This window comes from Nannospalax galili, unplaced genomic scaffold (assembly GCF_000622305.1).
Source record: "Nannospalax galili isolate Female #2095 unplaced genomic scaffold, S.galili_v1.0 scaffold19, whole genome shotgun sequence".
NCBI lineage: Eukaryota > Metazoa > Chordata > Mammalia > Rodentia > Spalacidae > Nannospalax > Nannospalax galili.
The window spans coordinates 651,871-669,062 of record NW_008342110.1 but is presented as its reverse complement, the minus strand read 5'-3'; the positions used below and the strand labels follow the sequence as shown (position 1 = coordinate 669,062).

General features: G+C 43.2%; 1 protein-coding gene across 4 annotated transcripts in view; it reads left to right on the top strand.

The window, feature by feature from the left end:
- Nucleotides 1–17,192, top strand: part of Sh3tc2 (SH3 domain and tetratricopeptide repeats 2) — a 48,594-nt gene that overhangs the window by 13,797 nt on the left and 17,605 nt on the right. For all 4 annotated transcript variants that reach the window (XR_003850331.1, XM_008837892.3, XM_029565822.1 and 1 more), the window contains exons 4-9: nucleotides 3,067–3,172; nucleotides 4,372–4,515; nucleotides 5,716–5,914; nucleotides 6,938–7,011; nucleotides 8,878–9,073; nucleotides 16,815–16,948. Coding sequence is in view for 3 of the 4 variants with exons in the window: in XM_008837892.3 (XP_008836114.2) it covers nucleotides 3,067–3,172; nucleotides 4,372–4,515; nucleotides 5,716–5,914; nucleotides 6,938–7,011; nucleotides 8,878–9,073; nucleotides 16,815–16,948 (853 nt within the window). In the remaining variant the exon portion in view is untranslated. The remainder of the gene's footprint in view (nucleotides 1–3,066; nucleotides 3,173–4,371; nucleotides 4,516–5,715; nucleotides 5,915–6,937; nucleotides 7,012–8,877; nucleotides 9,074–16,814; nucleotides 16,949–17,192) is intronic.

The window sequence follows — 17,192 nt, the reverse complement described above, 5'->3', positions numbered from 1 at the left end:
CTATCTATCTATCTATCTATCTATCTATCTATCTATCTAATCTATCATCTTTATAGCTTTTTTTTTTGTTTTGTTTTTTTTGAGACAGGGTCTTCCTGTAGCCCCAGCTGTCCTGGAACTCACAATGTAGACCAAGCTGGCCTTGAACTCACAGAGATCCGCCTGCCTCTGCCTCCTGAGTACTGGGATTAAAGGAGTATACCATTAGGCCTGGCTAAGTGTATTTATTTATTATTTTGTTTTTTTTGAGACAGAGTCTCATTATATAGCCCTGGCTGGCCTGGAACTCACTATGTAGACCAGGCTGGCCTTGAACTCACAGAGATCCATGTGCCTCTGCCTCCTGAGTGCTGAGATTAAGATATGCACCATCACATCCAGCCATAAGCATATATATTTTAATATTTTATTATTTTAATTTTATGTGTATGAGTGTATTTCCTGAATGTATGTAAGTGCATCCATGATGTGCAGTGTCCTGGGAGGACAGAAGAGGCCATCAGATCTCCTGGAACTGGAGTTAAGGAGAATTATTAGCTGCTATGTGGGTTCTAAGATTCAGCCTGGGTCTTGTGCAAGAACAGCCAGTGTTCTTAACTGCTGAGCCATCTCTCAAGCCCCAATAAGCATATATTTTCAAAGTAACAAAATTGCTAATGAAAAACCAGTGACTGTAAATACTGAGAGGAACAATGCAGTGAAGTAAATATGGTACTTCTCTTTTCATAGTAGGTGGATAATAACTTTAGTAGTTAACCCTTACTTGGCATGAGCAAAATGTCTGGGCAAATCATTTATAGTTTAGGAGATACTAAGTAGGAGAGTCAGGAATGGAGAGAATTTGTTGAAACTAGTGGTGTGTGTGGGGAATATTGCTTTACATAACAAGCTAATATGGCTGAGTTATTTTCGGTCTGCTAATCTGGTGCAGATTGAAGAGAAAAGTGCTCTGGTTGTCATGAGGGAAAGAGTGACAGTGTCTGGTTTGTTCAGTGTCAGGAGGAGAAAGCGAGATTGTATGGTAGACAACTTGCTTAATCTTGTGCATGGGTGGTGGTATCTACCCCATAAATAAAAACCAAAGGTTAAAAAACATTTTTTTTAGTACATGTATATGTGTGTGTGTGAGTTTTAACTTTCCAGTGGGAGTGTGTGTGTGTGTGTGTGTGTGTGTGTGTGTGTGTGTGTGTGGAGTGGGAATGTGGTATATGTGTGAGTGTGTATGTGTGGAAATGTATCTGTGTGTGAATGTGGTGTTTGTGATTGTGTGTGTGTGTGTGTGTGTGTGGTATGTGTGTGTATGTGTGTGAATTTGGTGTATGTGTGTAGGTACACGAACCATGAATCTAGGCATGGGAGGAGGCCAGAGGAGTATACTGGGTGCCCTGCTCTATTACTTTGGCCTTATTCGTTTGAGACATGGTTTCCCACTAAAACTGGAGCTAGGCCTGCAGCCAAGAAACCCCAGCAATCCTCCAATTTCTGTCCCACCTTCTCAGTCCTGGAGTTATAGGTTCATGAATGCTGGGCATCCAAACTCAGATCCTCCTGCTTGAGCAACAAATGTTTTTACCTACGAACCCATCCCTAGGATTAAAAATGTTTAATTTGTTGCATTTTAATCTCTGGAATTTAGGAATTAGACATTGACTATTGATTGATGCAATGAATTTTCCTTTAATTCAAGTCACCTTTGGCGTGGGCAGGAGCAGAGTTTGATGGAGAGCTGTCTGCTGGGCCATGGCTTGAGCTGAAGCTGAGGCTAGGAGATGGCTGCTTCTAGGATCTGGTCAGGGCTGTACTGCTTATTCATTGTAGGTGACCTTGGGAAAGTTCCCTCATCTCCCTGTGGCCTCATCTCCTTGATTACAAAACTGGTGCAATGCCACTTTTCATTAGCTCCCAGGTATCATTAATTATGACATACATCCTTGTTTAATGCACATCCCAGAGAAAGCACATTTTGTCAGTTAGGTAGGATGCGAACCACACTTCATCTTTTATTTCAGAAGGGATTAAATGTTACAGAAGCCTAGCGGAGCATGGATTAAGTACTATAATGGCACTCTTTTTACAGGATTCTTATGGAAGCTGACAAATTCTAGGCATCTAGTACATTCCCTGTTAATTGAGTTTTCCCCAGCAGCCCTTCCTGATCATAGCATCCACATCCTTCAAGGGTCTGGGACCTCCTAGGGTCTGGTGTGGAGAAACAGAAGATTCTGACTTCGCTGAGTTCTTCTTTTGGATTTTCTTCCCCTAAGGCTCCCCGAGGAAAGGAGTCTAGGGGTTGGTCTTGATGGCAGGACCTGGCCCAGGAAAGGGATGTTCAGACAGTTACTCTGGACAACCATCAGAGAAAGACTGAGGGAAACCAAGGGCAGGTTTTCATATTAAAGACAAGAGGATCACAGGCCTGCTCTTTCTAAGGTCATTTAAAAATACTTTATTATTATTATTTTTATTTATATGTCTGAGTGTATTGCCTGCATTAAGTGCACCTGCGTCATGCAATGTCCGCAAAGGCCAGAAGAGGGTGTCTGGACCCCGGACCTGGAATTACTGATGGTTATTAGCTGCCACGTGGGTGATGGAAACCAAACCCAGGGCCTCTGCAAGAGCAGCCAGTGCTCTTAACCACTGAGCCATCTCTTCAGTTACATGGCCTCCTCTTTTACTTCTTTATGGCTTGTGGTGGTGGTGGTGGTGGTGGGGCACAGGATGACACATTTTTAGAGGGTTGTTGGGTGCCTGCATTTTGGGATGGAAAATACATATATCCTGTAATGCCAACTGTAGTTCTTAGAACTACTACTTGTGCCCAAACAAGCAAGAGTATACCTAAGGATTTATCTTTCAAGGTATCTCAGTACCATTTAGGATATTAAAATTGTAAAATAATCCAAATGTGAAACTGGATTGGAATTGACCACTTTCTGACATGAGCTATGGCTCACAACATCTACCAATTAGCAACAACTAGTCTGTTATTGGTTAATACCGGATTTGTAGGTGAGCTTGTTAAAGACTTCTGTTACCCCAAGCTAATGAGTTGCTCTTAATCAGGATCTCTCTACAAGATTGGTGAGTGTCCAGTCCCAGAAGGACCAGTTCCTCATCACCTTCAAGACCATGGACGAAATCTGGAAGTTCTCCACGTACCTGGATTTAGGTATAAGCTGTGTAGGTAGCTGAAGAGAACCTATTTCCTAATCTAGCCAGTTTGCCACACTTGATATTAAGGCATTGATTTGCCTAGTAGTTAAAAAAGATCCCCTGAAGTGGATGGTTAATTTTTGAAATATCACAAGCTCTCTGAACCTAAATCAAAATCAAATATTAACTATCAACTATCATTCTAAAATGTCCTGTGAAGAAACCATTTCCCTGTGTCCAGGGAGAGCTTCCTTTATTACAAAATCAATCAATCGGGAGACAGTTTGGTCAAATAATGCGATAGATGTGGATTTCATTTTCTTTCTTTTTTGTTATTACTATTTTTTTTTTTGAGACAGGGTCTCCCTGTAGTCCCAGCTAACTTGAAACCTGCTATGTAGATGAGGCTGGCCTTGATCTCACCGAGATCCTCCTGCCTCTGCCTCCCAGAGTGCTGGGATTAAAGGCATGTGCCACCATACCTGGCTGAGTTCATTTTGTTTTTCAGAAAGGGAACTATTCTTGAGTAAGAACAAGTAGCTGCTCAGATTATTAAAGTTCAGAGATGCTTTAGCCCAAGTATTTGGAACAGACTCAAAGAAAGAGATGGAAGAGTTTTCTGGTAAAGTGGTCCCAGGCTTTGGAGCTATCTAGAAGGTAAAGGATACTGGGACAGAGTGATAATACCATTGTAATGGGAAACGTTTAAACTGCTGTTCCAGGGGAAAAAACCTCCTGGTAGGAACTTATGGCTTCAAAGGCAAGTCATCTAATTAGACCGGCATTTGGTTGTATCACAGAAACACTGGGGTCCATGCTGTTGAACCCAGGGATCAATGCTGAGGGAGGTTGAGATGAGCCCTGGCTGGAGGTACAACTTCTCTTAGGGTCCTGGTGATTTTTCTGCTTCCTGTGCTTAAAGATAGTCAGTATTCAGACTCCATGGAGTAGTTTTTTGCTCCGTGGAGTGTACTGGCCCCATGTAGATCCTATTAGAGACCCAAAGTATGCACATAATTGTTGTATTTACTAATGGATACTGAGAAGAACAAATTAATTTTGGCAAGTTTCAGGTTAGCTCTCTCTTTCTCCATTGAAATGGTGAGTTGGGGAGTGGTTGCGTATGAAGCCCAGGATGGAAACTCATCACTCTTTTTTGTGGTAGGCTCAGGGCAGAACTCATCTTGTTGAGGATTTTTCTGGCTTGACCTTTAGGCTATGTGTCCACATGTCTGGAGCACCTCCTCTTTGACCACAAGTACTGGCTCAACTGCAGATTGGTGGATGACACAGAGATCCAAGTGTCTGTGGATGGCAGTCACCTGGAGGCCATGTACCTGGACCTCCTGCTGCAAGAAGGTGAGCTTGGTCTGGCAATGGGGGTTGGGTCCCCAACTATTTCTTATGTCCCTAAAATAATTAGGGTGCTGAGAGAGGCAAAAAAAAAGTAAAAAATGAGAATGTTCACAAATGAACCTATCAGAACGTTCACAAATGAACATCCTTCTCAATTCAGAACTGACACTACACAAACAGCTGTGATAGCTGGTTCCACAGACTCATGTTAGATCTGCTTGGGGTTTGAAAAAGATCCTTGTGCCAGGGCTCTGTGTAGGGTGATTATGTTTCTGGAGGTGGGGACCTTGATATTGGCATTTTGGAAACAAAACTTCCCATGAAATTCTCATGGTCTCCAGGATTGAGAAACACTTCCAGAAACATATGATACAATTTGATTGTAAAATAAAATCACAAATCTTGAAAAACCTAAACTATTTCATGAAATTGAATGAAATAATTCTGAGGAGCCTGTGGAAGCATTCCCTGATCATTTATTTTACAAGGGCTGGTGCCATCAGACCTGCATATGGTTAAGTCTGATGGCTTAATAGACACATTTGGAGCCAGACTGGCATATGATACTTTGCAGAAATGGTTCTCTTTATGATTGCATTGCACAGATCTTACAAAGGAAAAATTTCACGTTGTACTATTACAGAATTCATCTGGACTCATCATATTAATCGAAATTAATTTACTCCTTGTTGGTTATGAAATTAAACACAGCTTTGCAATTATAAGTGGGTCTATTAAATGCAAACATGTTTGCCTAGATTTCTGTTTCATCTCTTTTTCAAGGTAAAGTCCCACAATTAAGCCTTGTTCTTATAATTACTCAGAAATGTTAGTTATCTATTTGAATTCTCTGCCAATGGCTTTGTTTTTCTCCCTGGGATCACAGGTGCCTCTTGTGCCTTCTGGAAAGTCTACTTCACTCAGAGAAAGAAAATTGTTTGTGCTCTGCATAGAAATGCTGCTTTAGGCTGGGCGTAGTAGTGAACGCCTTTAATCAGGAGGCAGAGGCAGATGGCTCTCTGTGAGTTTGAGGCCAGCCTGGTCTACATAGTGAGTTCCAGGCCAGCTGGGGCTACAGTGAGACCCTGTTTCAAAAAGACCAAAAAAAAAGAAAAAGAAAAAAGAAAAAAAGAAATGCTGCTTTAGAAGGCATTGCCTCTCATTTCCCACTATCCTTGCAAAGGCTTTTCTTGTTATTTGCAGGTCACTTTTTCTGCAGAGCCATGTGCTCTGTGGCTCAGCCAACTGAGACGGAAGGGGAGTATTTGACTCTTTGTAAGAATGAGCTAATCTCTGTGATCTCTGAAGGCCAATCTGAGTGGGAAGGCATATCCTTAGTGACCGGTCAGAGGGGCCTGGTGCCTATGTCAGCCCTGGAGCCCCTGCCTGTCCCTTTCCATCAGTGAGTAGTCATCTACTTCCTGGGGGAGGGTCCCGGGGCAGATTGAAGTTTCACAGAATATGGTTGTATACTTTTAGATATGGGAATTCCCAGTGCCTGGAAGAGGACAAAAATCTGGGTGACTCTCAATCTTCTGTTAATTTTTTAACAGTCAAAGTTTGTAGTGTTTGATGAAACCGAAAATAACTCTAAATTTCAGGTTCACGTAGGGTGTTGGAGGAAACACATGACATATTAGTTATTTTTATTGGAAGAAGAGTTTATTTGGCTTATGGGTCCAGAGAGTGAGTCCATAATGGTGGGGGAAGCTTGATAGCAGGACACAACTGGTACAGAAAGCCAAGTGATCACATCTTTAAGCAGGCACAAGAAGCATAGTGAAACTGGAACTCAGCAAGGCTTAAGAACTCTCAAAGCCTACCCCCATCCACATGCTTCCTCCAGCTTGGCCTAAAGGTTCCACGACCTTCCTCAACAACACCACCAACTGGGGACCAGGTGTTCAAATACTTGGAGCCTATGGGGGGTATTCTCATTCAAACCATCACATGTGGCCTCCACTGCAGTGCTGCTCAGTGCATGGACTGGGGCCACTTGTGTCAGTGTCACATAGTGGTGTTACTAAAAATTCAGTCCCCTGACCCTCTTCTGACTCTCTCCAGGTTGGACCCAGAAACCTGCATTTTAAATTAGCCACCTAGGTATGTTCTTCACACTAAAGTTTGAGAATCTTTGTTGAAAGATACTTGGACATGTAGAGTGACATTATCTTAGGCTTTGTGAACTTTGCTTTGGTAAACTCTGACAGTGAGAATATGAAGGGTTATGTGTTATTTAGCTGGCAAAGTATCGCAGAGCTAGGAAACATCCCATTCTGCTGAACGTCATTTTTACAGTGTAAAGTAAGTTCTCAGTTTGCGATCATTAAAATGAGATAAACAATAATACCATCATCATCACTTTTCTACTGAACTGTTCAGATTATTGTCCTAATGTTTTGAAATCCCATGTTTCCATTGGCAGATGGTTCCTAAAGAATTATCCGGGAATCTGTGGTCTTCCTGGGAAGATGGATTGGACAGGCTCCTGTCAGATTGGTATGGCTGAGCAGAAAACAGTATTGTCAGGAAGGCAATGTTTTCCTGCCCCCTAATTTCACAGACCGGACTTGGAAGCCAGTGGCTCTCTGCCACATGGTCTCTTTGTCTGTGAAATGATCCAGGGCTATGGATACAGATGCCTTCTAGACAGGCGGAACACACAGATATGGGTAGGGCTGAGAGGGTGGCATTAGGAACTTCAGGGATGATGGGGATTTAAAGATACACAGGTAGAAACAAAAGAAAACAACTTCCCCCAAATGCCTGCCACAGGCCAGATGAAACATTTTTTTAACCAAATGTGACCCACAGACTACCTGTTTTTTTAACTTCTTACCCCATTTTTTTCTAATTTTCCCTGGAGTAATATGAAATGACCAGGTTTAGAAAGAATACCTGGCACACAGTGGGCGGCCAGTTGATACTGGCTGAATACACGAAATATGCACGTACATACATCTGAACACTTACGCTCATTTTGAGTGATCTCTGTCTGTCTGTACAGACACATTCTTGTGAAGGTGCATCCACTGGATAGTGAAGCATCTACAGCACAACTCCCTTTACCTTTATCCTCACAGCTCCCCCCACTAGCAGATTCCTACCACTCATCTAGCAAAAAGATAAATAAAAATTAAAAATTAAAAAATACTTTAATCAGTTCCAAACCCAAACACTTTAAAGGAATTATGGATTTAAAATACTAGAACTAATCAATAATTAGCCATAAATAAGATTTTTAGCATTCTGATGCAACATAGTGTTATAATTAGAAATGTGGGGCTTTGGCGTCTGTTACAGGTTCAAATTCCAGCCGCACACTTACCACCAGCTTGACCTGCCTTCACTCTGCTGCTGCCCTCTCATTAATGGAGTCGTATCATGAAGCCAAACGTTATCTCAAGAACTAGACAAATCGACATCTGTAAATCAGTCCCTTTCTTTCGTTGTAGAGTCTAACACATGCTAGGTGCTGTCAACCCTCAAAGCAATGGAAATTTCTGATCTAATAGGGGCTTTTTAATAGGGAAATTTCTGATGTAATAGGGGCTGATAGATGGCTCAGCAGTTGAGAACCCTGGCAGCTCTTGCAGACTGCCCACATTCAGTTCCCAGCACCCACATAGCAGTCAACAGCGATTGTAACTCCACTTCCAGGGGATCCAATGTCTTCTGACCTGAGGGCATTGCACGCATGTGGTGCACTGACATACATGCAGGCAAAACACTCATATGCATAAAATACAAATGAATAACTTAATTATTTTAAAGAGACATAACAGAAACCTGACTAAAGGGCCAGATATATGTTGAGCCAGTCACGTTAAGCAGAAGAGCAAACACAAGGCACATAGCAGTCATTACGCCCAGCAGAGCACGGTTGCTGGGAAGAGCAGCAAGCAGTATGGGAAGACCTGATCCAGTCCTAGTTCTATTGCCTGTAAGCTCCTTGGACACATCACTCAGCCCTGCTTCCATTTTCTCATCCATGAGTGGGGATTCTGATGGTTGCCCTGCCTGCCCATCAGGGCTCTTAGAAAGATCTGAGAATGGATTAAATGTGCTTTGTAAACTAGACAGTTTTAAGGTACATTCAGTATTCTGAGGGTACCTTTCTGGTGCTTGTTAAAATAATAATGAAAGAGGATTGTAGGTCGTCCTCTTTTGGAATGTTCCAGTTTGGCAAAATGAAAAGCCAACTACCCTTGGCCATTCCGGCCAATTTATTTTTGGTGTGTGTGGGATCTGACTGGTTACTGAAACTCCTAAACTTGGGCTACCCTTGTCTATATCACACTGGTAGATAAGGGAGAGTTCACCTGCTTGTGCCTCTCCAGGTGACCTGTGTGCTATTTCCTACAGGCAGAGGAAGATGCAAGGCCACGAAGGATTATGAGCAGGAAGAAAAGGATGAATTGAGTTTCCTTCAGGGAGAAAGCATCGAGATCATTGGCTTTGTCATACCTGGGCTTCAGTGGTTCATCGGGAAGTCAGTGAGCTCAGGAGAAGTGGGCTTTGTCCCTGCCGGAAGCATAGATCCCGATTCATTGTCTCCGATGTGAGTATGTCAGGGAGTCTGCTCCGGAGCCCAGCTGCCTTCCCCGGTACTCCCCCCAGTGAGCAATTCTGTAGAGAATTTTGGGGTACCCTGGTAACACCCCATTTAGACAGTCATGGCAGACACAGAGAGTGCTAGGAAGGAGGAGTGATCAGGGAATGAGTCAGCTCAGTTCATGTCAACAGATGCTCTTTGAAGCCTTGCTTTGTGTAAGCAGAAAAGCTGAGTCCCAGTGCAGAAAGATTTGCTAGGCACCAGGGTGGAGCTGGACTCGATCCTTCCACTCACTGTCTCCTGTCAAGAGACCGCCATCAAGGAATGAGCACGCACAAAAAGCAACAGATTGCCGGCTCGGTCAATGATATTTCCTCCCCGTAGGTCTGGGAGGAAGGTCTTTTGGAGGTGTTCGCATGCTTAGTGTTGAAGCTAAAATTTAAATGTATGAAATCAGTGTTGGTTAGGAGAGATGAGGGCATTTTTTTTCTATGCCTTCTGCAAATCTGGAGGGCTGGGTCTGAGAAGCAGACCACTCATCTGACTAATAAGCAGTAGGTGGGCAGCCCACCCAACCACCTGTCATTGGAAGGGCAGAGGTTGGCAGCATTGCCCAGTCTATTTGGGGTGGGCTTTCTAAAGGTAATAGGAAAGCAGAAAGTTGGGCCCAGGAAGTACAAGTGGAAACAGAACTGTTTCATTGTGGCTGCATTTCCCACAGCAGGGAATATCCAAGGCTATACAAGGAAGCCTAAGGCTCTCAGTATTCAGACCAGGATTCCCTCTCTCATGGGAAAGAACCAACAAGGAAAGTGGACTGAGGGCAGAAACTCCCTGTATGCTCTGCTCTTCCTGGAGAAATGTGGACCCCAAATCATTGCACAAGGAAGACACTCCCTGAGCTCTGGGGGAGAGGTGGAGGGCAGTAGGGATTTAAAAGGAGGACAAGGCTGTCAAGAAAACTCTCACAAGAATGTGATGCCTAAGGTAAGCTTTGCATCATGGGATAGTGAGCAGTCCCCCTTGGGGATGGGTCACCAGTAGAACACTGGTGTAGCCAAGACTCAGCATGGTTTTCCCTGATGTAGAAGGTGGGGAGACCTCAAAGGGCCTGTCTTTCACCTTGCCGAGGATGATGATCCCCTGAATGCCTTTGCATAAGGCTGAGAGGTGATGACTGGGACCCTGCTCTAGAACTTAGCTTGGCCTTGTGTGGAGTGTGTATTAGCAGGGTGACCTGGAAACAGGATTCCAGTGACAAAGTTGAGGCTAGGACCAGGGAGGAGGGGTAAGGAGGTAAAGGAGAGGCTGCTGTTGAGGAGCAACCAACAGGTAGTTGAAGACTCTGAGAGCTTTGCAACTATGGATACCTGCATCTTGCCCCAGAGGCTCTCATTCTGGGAGGAGCTTGGGCCATGATAGTTATAGGTGGGGCAGCCAGGTGAAAATCATTGTTCTAAATGACCACTCTATTTTGCTGCTGTGGGAATTGGGGACCCCCAGGAGTAAAGAGTTAAGGGCCTTAATCCAAGGCCTTGCATCCAGAAAAAGAGAATCCTGGTATCCAGTGTGTGAGTTCTATGACAGGTTCTGGTGATTTTTGTCCTTTGGCCATTGGGAAGTCATTTGAAGGCAGAGGAGCTTAATGGTTTTCAGAATTCAGGGTCAGATTGCTTAAAAGGTATCTATGGGGCCATTAGAGTGGATCCTGTGTCTCCATTATCTTATCAGATCTGTGACTTCACACACAGTGAGTTCTCTTGGTGTCCCTCATTTTTCTCATCTGTAAAATGTATATGATGCTAGTACTTATGTAATGGAATTGTCATCAATTTAAATAAGATAATGCATGCATTCAAAGCAGTTGCAATGGCACCTGGTGCTGTATGATTACTATATTCTTGTCACTGTCTGCATGGTAATCTTTGAGAGTCAGTTTTAACAAGATTTTAGAGGTAGAGATTGGAGTTTACAAACTATTTTTGGACTTCTGCACCTCAAACATTGCCCAAATGATAATTCAGCCTCACTAATTGATTTAGTTCTTAACTATACAAACTATCCTCTCATACTGAACAACAGCATTCCCAATATCAAAGGCAGCACCAGGAGGGGGAAACTGAGTCCTTGTACCCTTAGAAGGCCTCTACAGACTGTCCCTGAAACCATAGCAAGTCAGGGTAACCTTGAGCTTGGAGAAATGACCGCCAATCAACCTGATCTCAAGCAGAGAGCCAGGCTCCTGTACGTCATCCTGTGCAATGTGCCATAGATGCCACTGGGTGTCACTCTTAGGCTGTATTCATTTGTATTCATAGTGTTTGTGAGAAAGACGACAGCATTTGCTGCGTGTCTCTTCCTACACGATCTTTCCTTGTGCTGGTATAGTCTTCATGAAGGGTATAAGAGTGAACGCATGTGAGTTTGTATGTGTGTGAATGTGTATTCATGCGTGCACATGCTTGTATGCATACGCAACTGGCTACTAATTGAATGTGACATTTCTTTAGGACTGTTTTCTGAATCAGATCTACCAGTGCCTTAGACATATAGCCAAAGCCTTCTGCTTGTCCAAGGAATCGAATAAGTAATTTCCTTTTTTACAGCATTTTGACACCAGCCACATAGTTTCAAAGCAATGGCAGGTGAAAAGCCAACTTGTAAAACTTGCGACATTCTGACTTTTTTCAGTGAACATTGTAAACTGAGATTTATTCACATTGTGATATGTTCATTTTAACAAAGTATTACTAAAAGGAAATACACCTAGATGTCTAAACTAAAAATAAGGAAGACTGATAAATCACTGTGCTCAAAACCAACAAGGAGAGCATTGGAGAAAACTCAGAATTCCACAGTATTAAAAATTCTCTCTTTTGGGACTGGAGAGATGGCTCAGCAATTAAGAGCACTGGCTACTCTTGCAGAGGACCCCGGTTCAATTCCCAGCACCCACAAGGCAGCTAACAACTGTCCATAACTCCAGTTCCAGGGGATCCAACGCCCTTTTCTGGCCTCCGTGGACATTGCATGATGTGGGTGTACTTACACACGTGCAGTCAATACACTCATACACATAAAAAACAACACTTTTTTTGTCATTCCATCTCTTTTATTCATTGTTTTTCTATATCTTATTTATAATTCCATTTCTTGTGACATCTAGTTTTTCTGATGAATGTGCCATTTCTCTGTATGTGGGCAGCCTTTCCCTCCTTTAACTTTAATATTTTACAATTTTATCAAGACCTGAGTAGATGTATCTATTATGTATTTGATAGTGAATTAACTACCACTGTCTCAGAAACGTTCAACTTTAAGCAACTGGAGTTCTGTAACTTGTGAGCACCCCTGCCCAGTATTCTTTCCTTGTTTGTATTAAATATGTTCTTGAATGATAACTTATCTAGGCATAGAATAGCGTCTTCGAAGTTTGGAGGGAACTACAATATAAAACGCAAGTTCATTTTGCTGGGGTTTTGTCTGTTTTATTAGTGTCTCCAGAGAACCAAGTTTTCTTTTGCTGACCTCCTTTCTCTTCTGTGTTATTTGGTTTGAATATGTTCTTCTTTCTTTGCCCTTACTCCGTTAGCGTGTGTTCTTGTCATCGGTGCTTCTTCTATGCCATTAAACCAAAGACTTACATTTCGAATAATTCAACCAAGAAATATGAATAAATAAACAAAAAATAATTGGGAAAACCTACAGAGAAACGGACACCTTGTTAAAGATGATATTACTTTTATTTATTTTGCTCGGGACTTGGTGTGCTTCTTCAGTTTGAAGACTCGTGTCTTTCTTCAGTTCTGGAAAATTCTCAGTCATTCTCCCTTTGAATAATGTCCCTCTCTCAGTCTTTTAGTGTCTCTCCTGGAATTCCTGGTGGAGGTATGTTGGATTTACTCTGTCCTCAGTCCAGCTTAATTGGCTCTTTTCTCCTGATCACCTTTGTGCATGGTGGCTGCACCCTGGGGGTTCATCAGTTTCACTAATTCTCTCCTCTGCTCTGACTGTACTGGTTTGTTTAACTCATCCTCACCATCCCTAAGGTCTGTGCCTTCATCTTTCATTTATAGAATCAAGCTTTCTTATTTCTCACATGATTGTTTACCCTGAAAATCATCCATCTTTTCATTGTAGCTTCTTTTCTTTCTATTTGTTTTAACCAGGCTTGTTCTGAGTTACTCCAGATTATTGTTATTGTTAGTTTTGCAGTATTAGTTTATTTGTTCAGGAATCTACTGGTTTTCTTTCTTAATTTGCATTTCTTGGTTTGTGTTTTTGTTATATGAACTATTTCTCAACATTTTAGAAGATGGACTTTGCATGAATCTTGGGGTAAGGGAACTTTCCTGCCGAGGGTAGTTTTTGCATTTGCTTCTAAAGTCTCAGGAACTCTTCATTCAATACCAGTTCTGACCAGTTCTGCAATGCTGCATTCTCTGTGGTTCCTACTCTGCACTTTGTGAATGAAGACCCCATACCTTCCAGTGGCTAGGCGTGAGTGCTCAACTGTTTCCTGGACTCATACAGATGAAAAGTGTGGTCGCAAGTTTTGAAATTCTCTCTGAGGAAGTTTCTGCTTTTCTAGACTTCAGGCTTTATGCAGGGAGCTTACACACAGCTCTCTCCTACAATAAGGCCAAGTCTTCTGTCCCTGGAGGTTATTTAAAGGGGAGCCCCAGTTCTGCAGGCCAGTGTTCTAGACGAACTACTGGAGCCTCTGTGGCATCTGCTCTCACCTACCAGCCTGGATTGAGTTTTTCCTTTGTTTCCTGCATCCCAAAGACTTCCCTTTCTTTTTATAAAGTTTTAGGGGCTTGTTAAGATACTTTTTTTTGTTATGGGTCATATGGAAGACTTATATGTGTGCAGGGAGAGTAGCCCTGGGAGCACATGACATTACCTGCCATGTTATCCATTGTTTTGCCATGTTCACTGGCCCTGTTATCATGTTTAGCAATCCATAATGTAGGTTGTTACATTTCTTGAACACTAAATACCTGGAAGTCAGGGTGTTGGCAGATCAGCTCTGAGGCAATGAACAGGGACATGGAGTGACAAGACCCCACTTGAGAGCCGAGACTTGCACTTTCTAGCTATATAATTCTGCACATGCTACTGAACCTTTCTGAGTATATTCATCAACAATTATGGATAAAAATCTCCTACAAGGTGGAGTTGTTGTGAATAGTAAATGAATTGGTAAGTTCAAGATACTTTGTAAAATTTGTTTCTAAAAATATTTGAGATAACATATATATATATATATGTACTTAAAACTCTATTTTTAAAAATTTATTTGTATGTGTGTGAACTTGCATGAGTATATGTGTGCCAGGTGCATGTAGGTGCCCATGGAGGTCAGAAGAGGGCATCAGATCCCCTGGAACTGGAGGTATAAGTGGTTGTGAGCTGCTCAAAGTGGGTGCTGGGAACTGAACTCAGGACCTCTGCAAGAGCAGTATGTGCTCTTAACTGATGAGCTATCTCTCCAGGCCCCTCTTGATATATTCTTATTCCAACTTAATTTACTTATAGATTTCAATTGTATGCCAGTTTGAGGCTGAAAATTTCAGGGTACAGGAAGAATCTAGAGACTAGGCTGAGTGATGGGTTCACCACATGTGGGGGGAAAAAATCTCTGAAGCAGATGTCAGGACGTGACTGTAGTGCCAGTTCTGCTGCTAACAAGTGGAGTGACCTTGAATAGTTCCTAGAATGGCTGGCTCATCATTGGCTTTCCAAATGCTCTTGGTAGAGCTGGAGGGCAAACAGCAAGGCGCTGAGCACAGTCATCATTGCAGCACCCCTGGTCCCTGCCCTAATTAGAGAAGCTCTCCTATTATCCACATACCAACTCTTATTTGTGTCTGTTTCTTCATCTGTAAGAAAAGAATAGTTGTAGTACCTGCTTCAAAGAGCAACTGTGGAGATTAAATAATAGTGTGACAACACCTCTAACATACAAGCTGCTACTGATTCTTGGGTTTCCAAGAATTTTGTTTGAAAAATGGGTAGGGAAGCTTAAAAATTGTTTGTACTGAAAATGATCTTTTCGCTGTTATTATTTTTTGAGATAGGACTATGATATTAGCAGATATTGGGGTTCAGTGGGCAGTGTCTGGGATTTTTAGGTTCCTGTGTCCTAGAACTAGGAATTGGACGGTCACATGGAGAAGACAGTAGCAGAAGGAAGGGCAGTTTAATACTGGAGAAAGGCATGCTTTGAGGGGAGGAAATGGGCCAGAGGAAATTTCAGAAGCTCGAAGCGACATGGCCATGAAAGGATGGGTGTTTATACCCCAGTATTGCAGGTTTGGGGGTTGTTTGCCCAGGGCAAGTTTTCTGGTGCATGCTCTATGTACCTGTAGTTTATAATGAAACATAGGTCACCTTCAGATACTCTCGAGTGCTTCTGCACCTGCAGCAGTGGCTCTAGCCAGTTCTATCTGGCTTTGGCTAGAGGTGTGGGGTGAGGGCCCAGACTTCCTCATTGCCTGGGTTTTTCTCCTATGCAGCCAGGGCACAAGGCCTTTCTCTCTGCCCTGCTCTTCTGCTGTGGACTAACCTTGCAGCCCAGGCCTTCTGGCTTAGAACTCACTGTGTGATTCAGCCCCCACCTTGAACTCACTGCAGTCCTCCTGCCTCAGCATCCCATGGAGCTACCACACCTGATTGGAACATGATCCTGTAGCATGGTCAGCTAGATTCTGGCAGACCCCTTGCCAGATCTGTTAGTTTGATGACAAACCTCTAGCAAGCAAATTAGTCCTCACAATTAGGTTATAAGCGGGCTGAGCTTAAAGAGCTCTTTTGTTTATAATTATTTCTTCTAGTCCTCTGGTTCTCCACCTACTTACATTCTGTCCCTGAGTGATGTCCTTTCTTTCTTAGGGTCATAGAGTGTTGCTCTGTGTCAAATTGAATCAACTGTGAAAGATTCCTTCTGCTCATGGGGGAAATTTGTTTGTTCCTCCGGATTGTGCCATTTGTCCTTAGCTTTTCCTTGAAATAAGCTGAGGACAGAAGAAGTTCTTTTAGGGCTCTCTTTCCAACCCCTAGGTTTGAGGCAACCAATTCCTATTTCTCACAAATGGATTTCATGCCAGAGTGTGGTGGCACATGCCTTAATCCCAGTACTTGGGAGGCAGAGGACCTCTGTGAGATCGAGGCCAGCCTTGTCTACATAGCCTGTTCTGGTCTGGCTGGGGCTACTGGGACACCCTGTTACAAAAAGGAAAAAAAGGATCTCACGTGGCCTCAGAGAGTGGGTGGGGGTTGGGGGAGTGGGCTTGCTCTCCTGGGAGATGGAATTTGAATTGGAAGATGTTTCCAATTAAACATCCACTTTGACCTACTTGCCACCACAGAGCTCAGTTTTCCATTCTTCTCTGGCAGTAAAAGTACAGATTGCAGGCCGGGCGTGGTGGTGCTCGCCTTTAATCCCAGCACTCGGGAGGCAGAGGCAGGCGGATCTCTGTGAGTTCAAGGCCAGCCTGGTCTACATAGTGAGTTCCAGGACAGCTGGGGCTATAGGGAGACCCTGCCTCAAAAAGACCAAAAAAAAAAAAAAAAAAAAAAAAAAAAAAAAAGTACAGATTGCACCAGTGAGGAATCTGATATCAACAATGGACAAGTGGGTTGGTGGCTTCTCTAAGGCCTTCACTACCTCCTCTTATGGAGAGAAGAAGATGTGGTGTTTGAAGCCCTGCACTCACCTGTGCCTGTTTTTTACCCCACATAGGAGCAAGAACTCTGCGTTTTTCAGTGAGGAAGAAAGATGCTCTCTGTGGGCCCCGGGAAGCGACAAGAAGGCTGAGTGCGCTAGCTTCCTCAGCATGCTGGCTCACACTGACATCGCTTCTGTCTACCGGCTTAGTGAGTATTTGGTCTTCATTCTCTGGTGAAAGGCCCTTACCGCCACAGGTCCATTGTCTTCCTTCTCTGCACCCAGTGCTTCTTCTTGGTTTTTATCTAGTTTTTTTCCACTTTTGTGATGTTAGGCAACTGCAGGATAAGTTACTTCAGCCTTTGTAACTCCTCTCTCTGCTTTGGTTTCTTTTTGCCAGGACCTGTTGATGTACTTATTAACAAATGCCCCCCTCCCTCCCCCCTCCCCCTC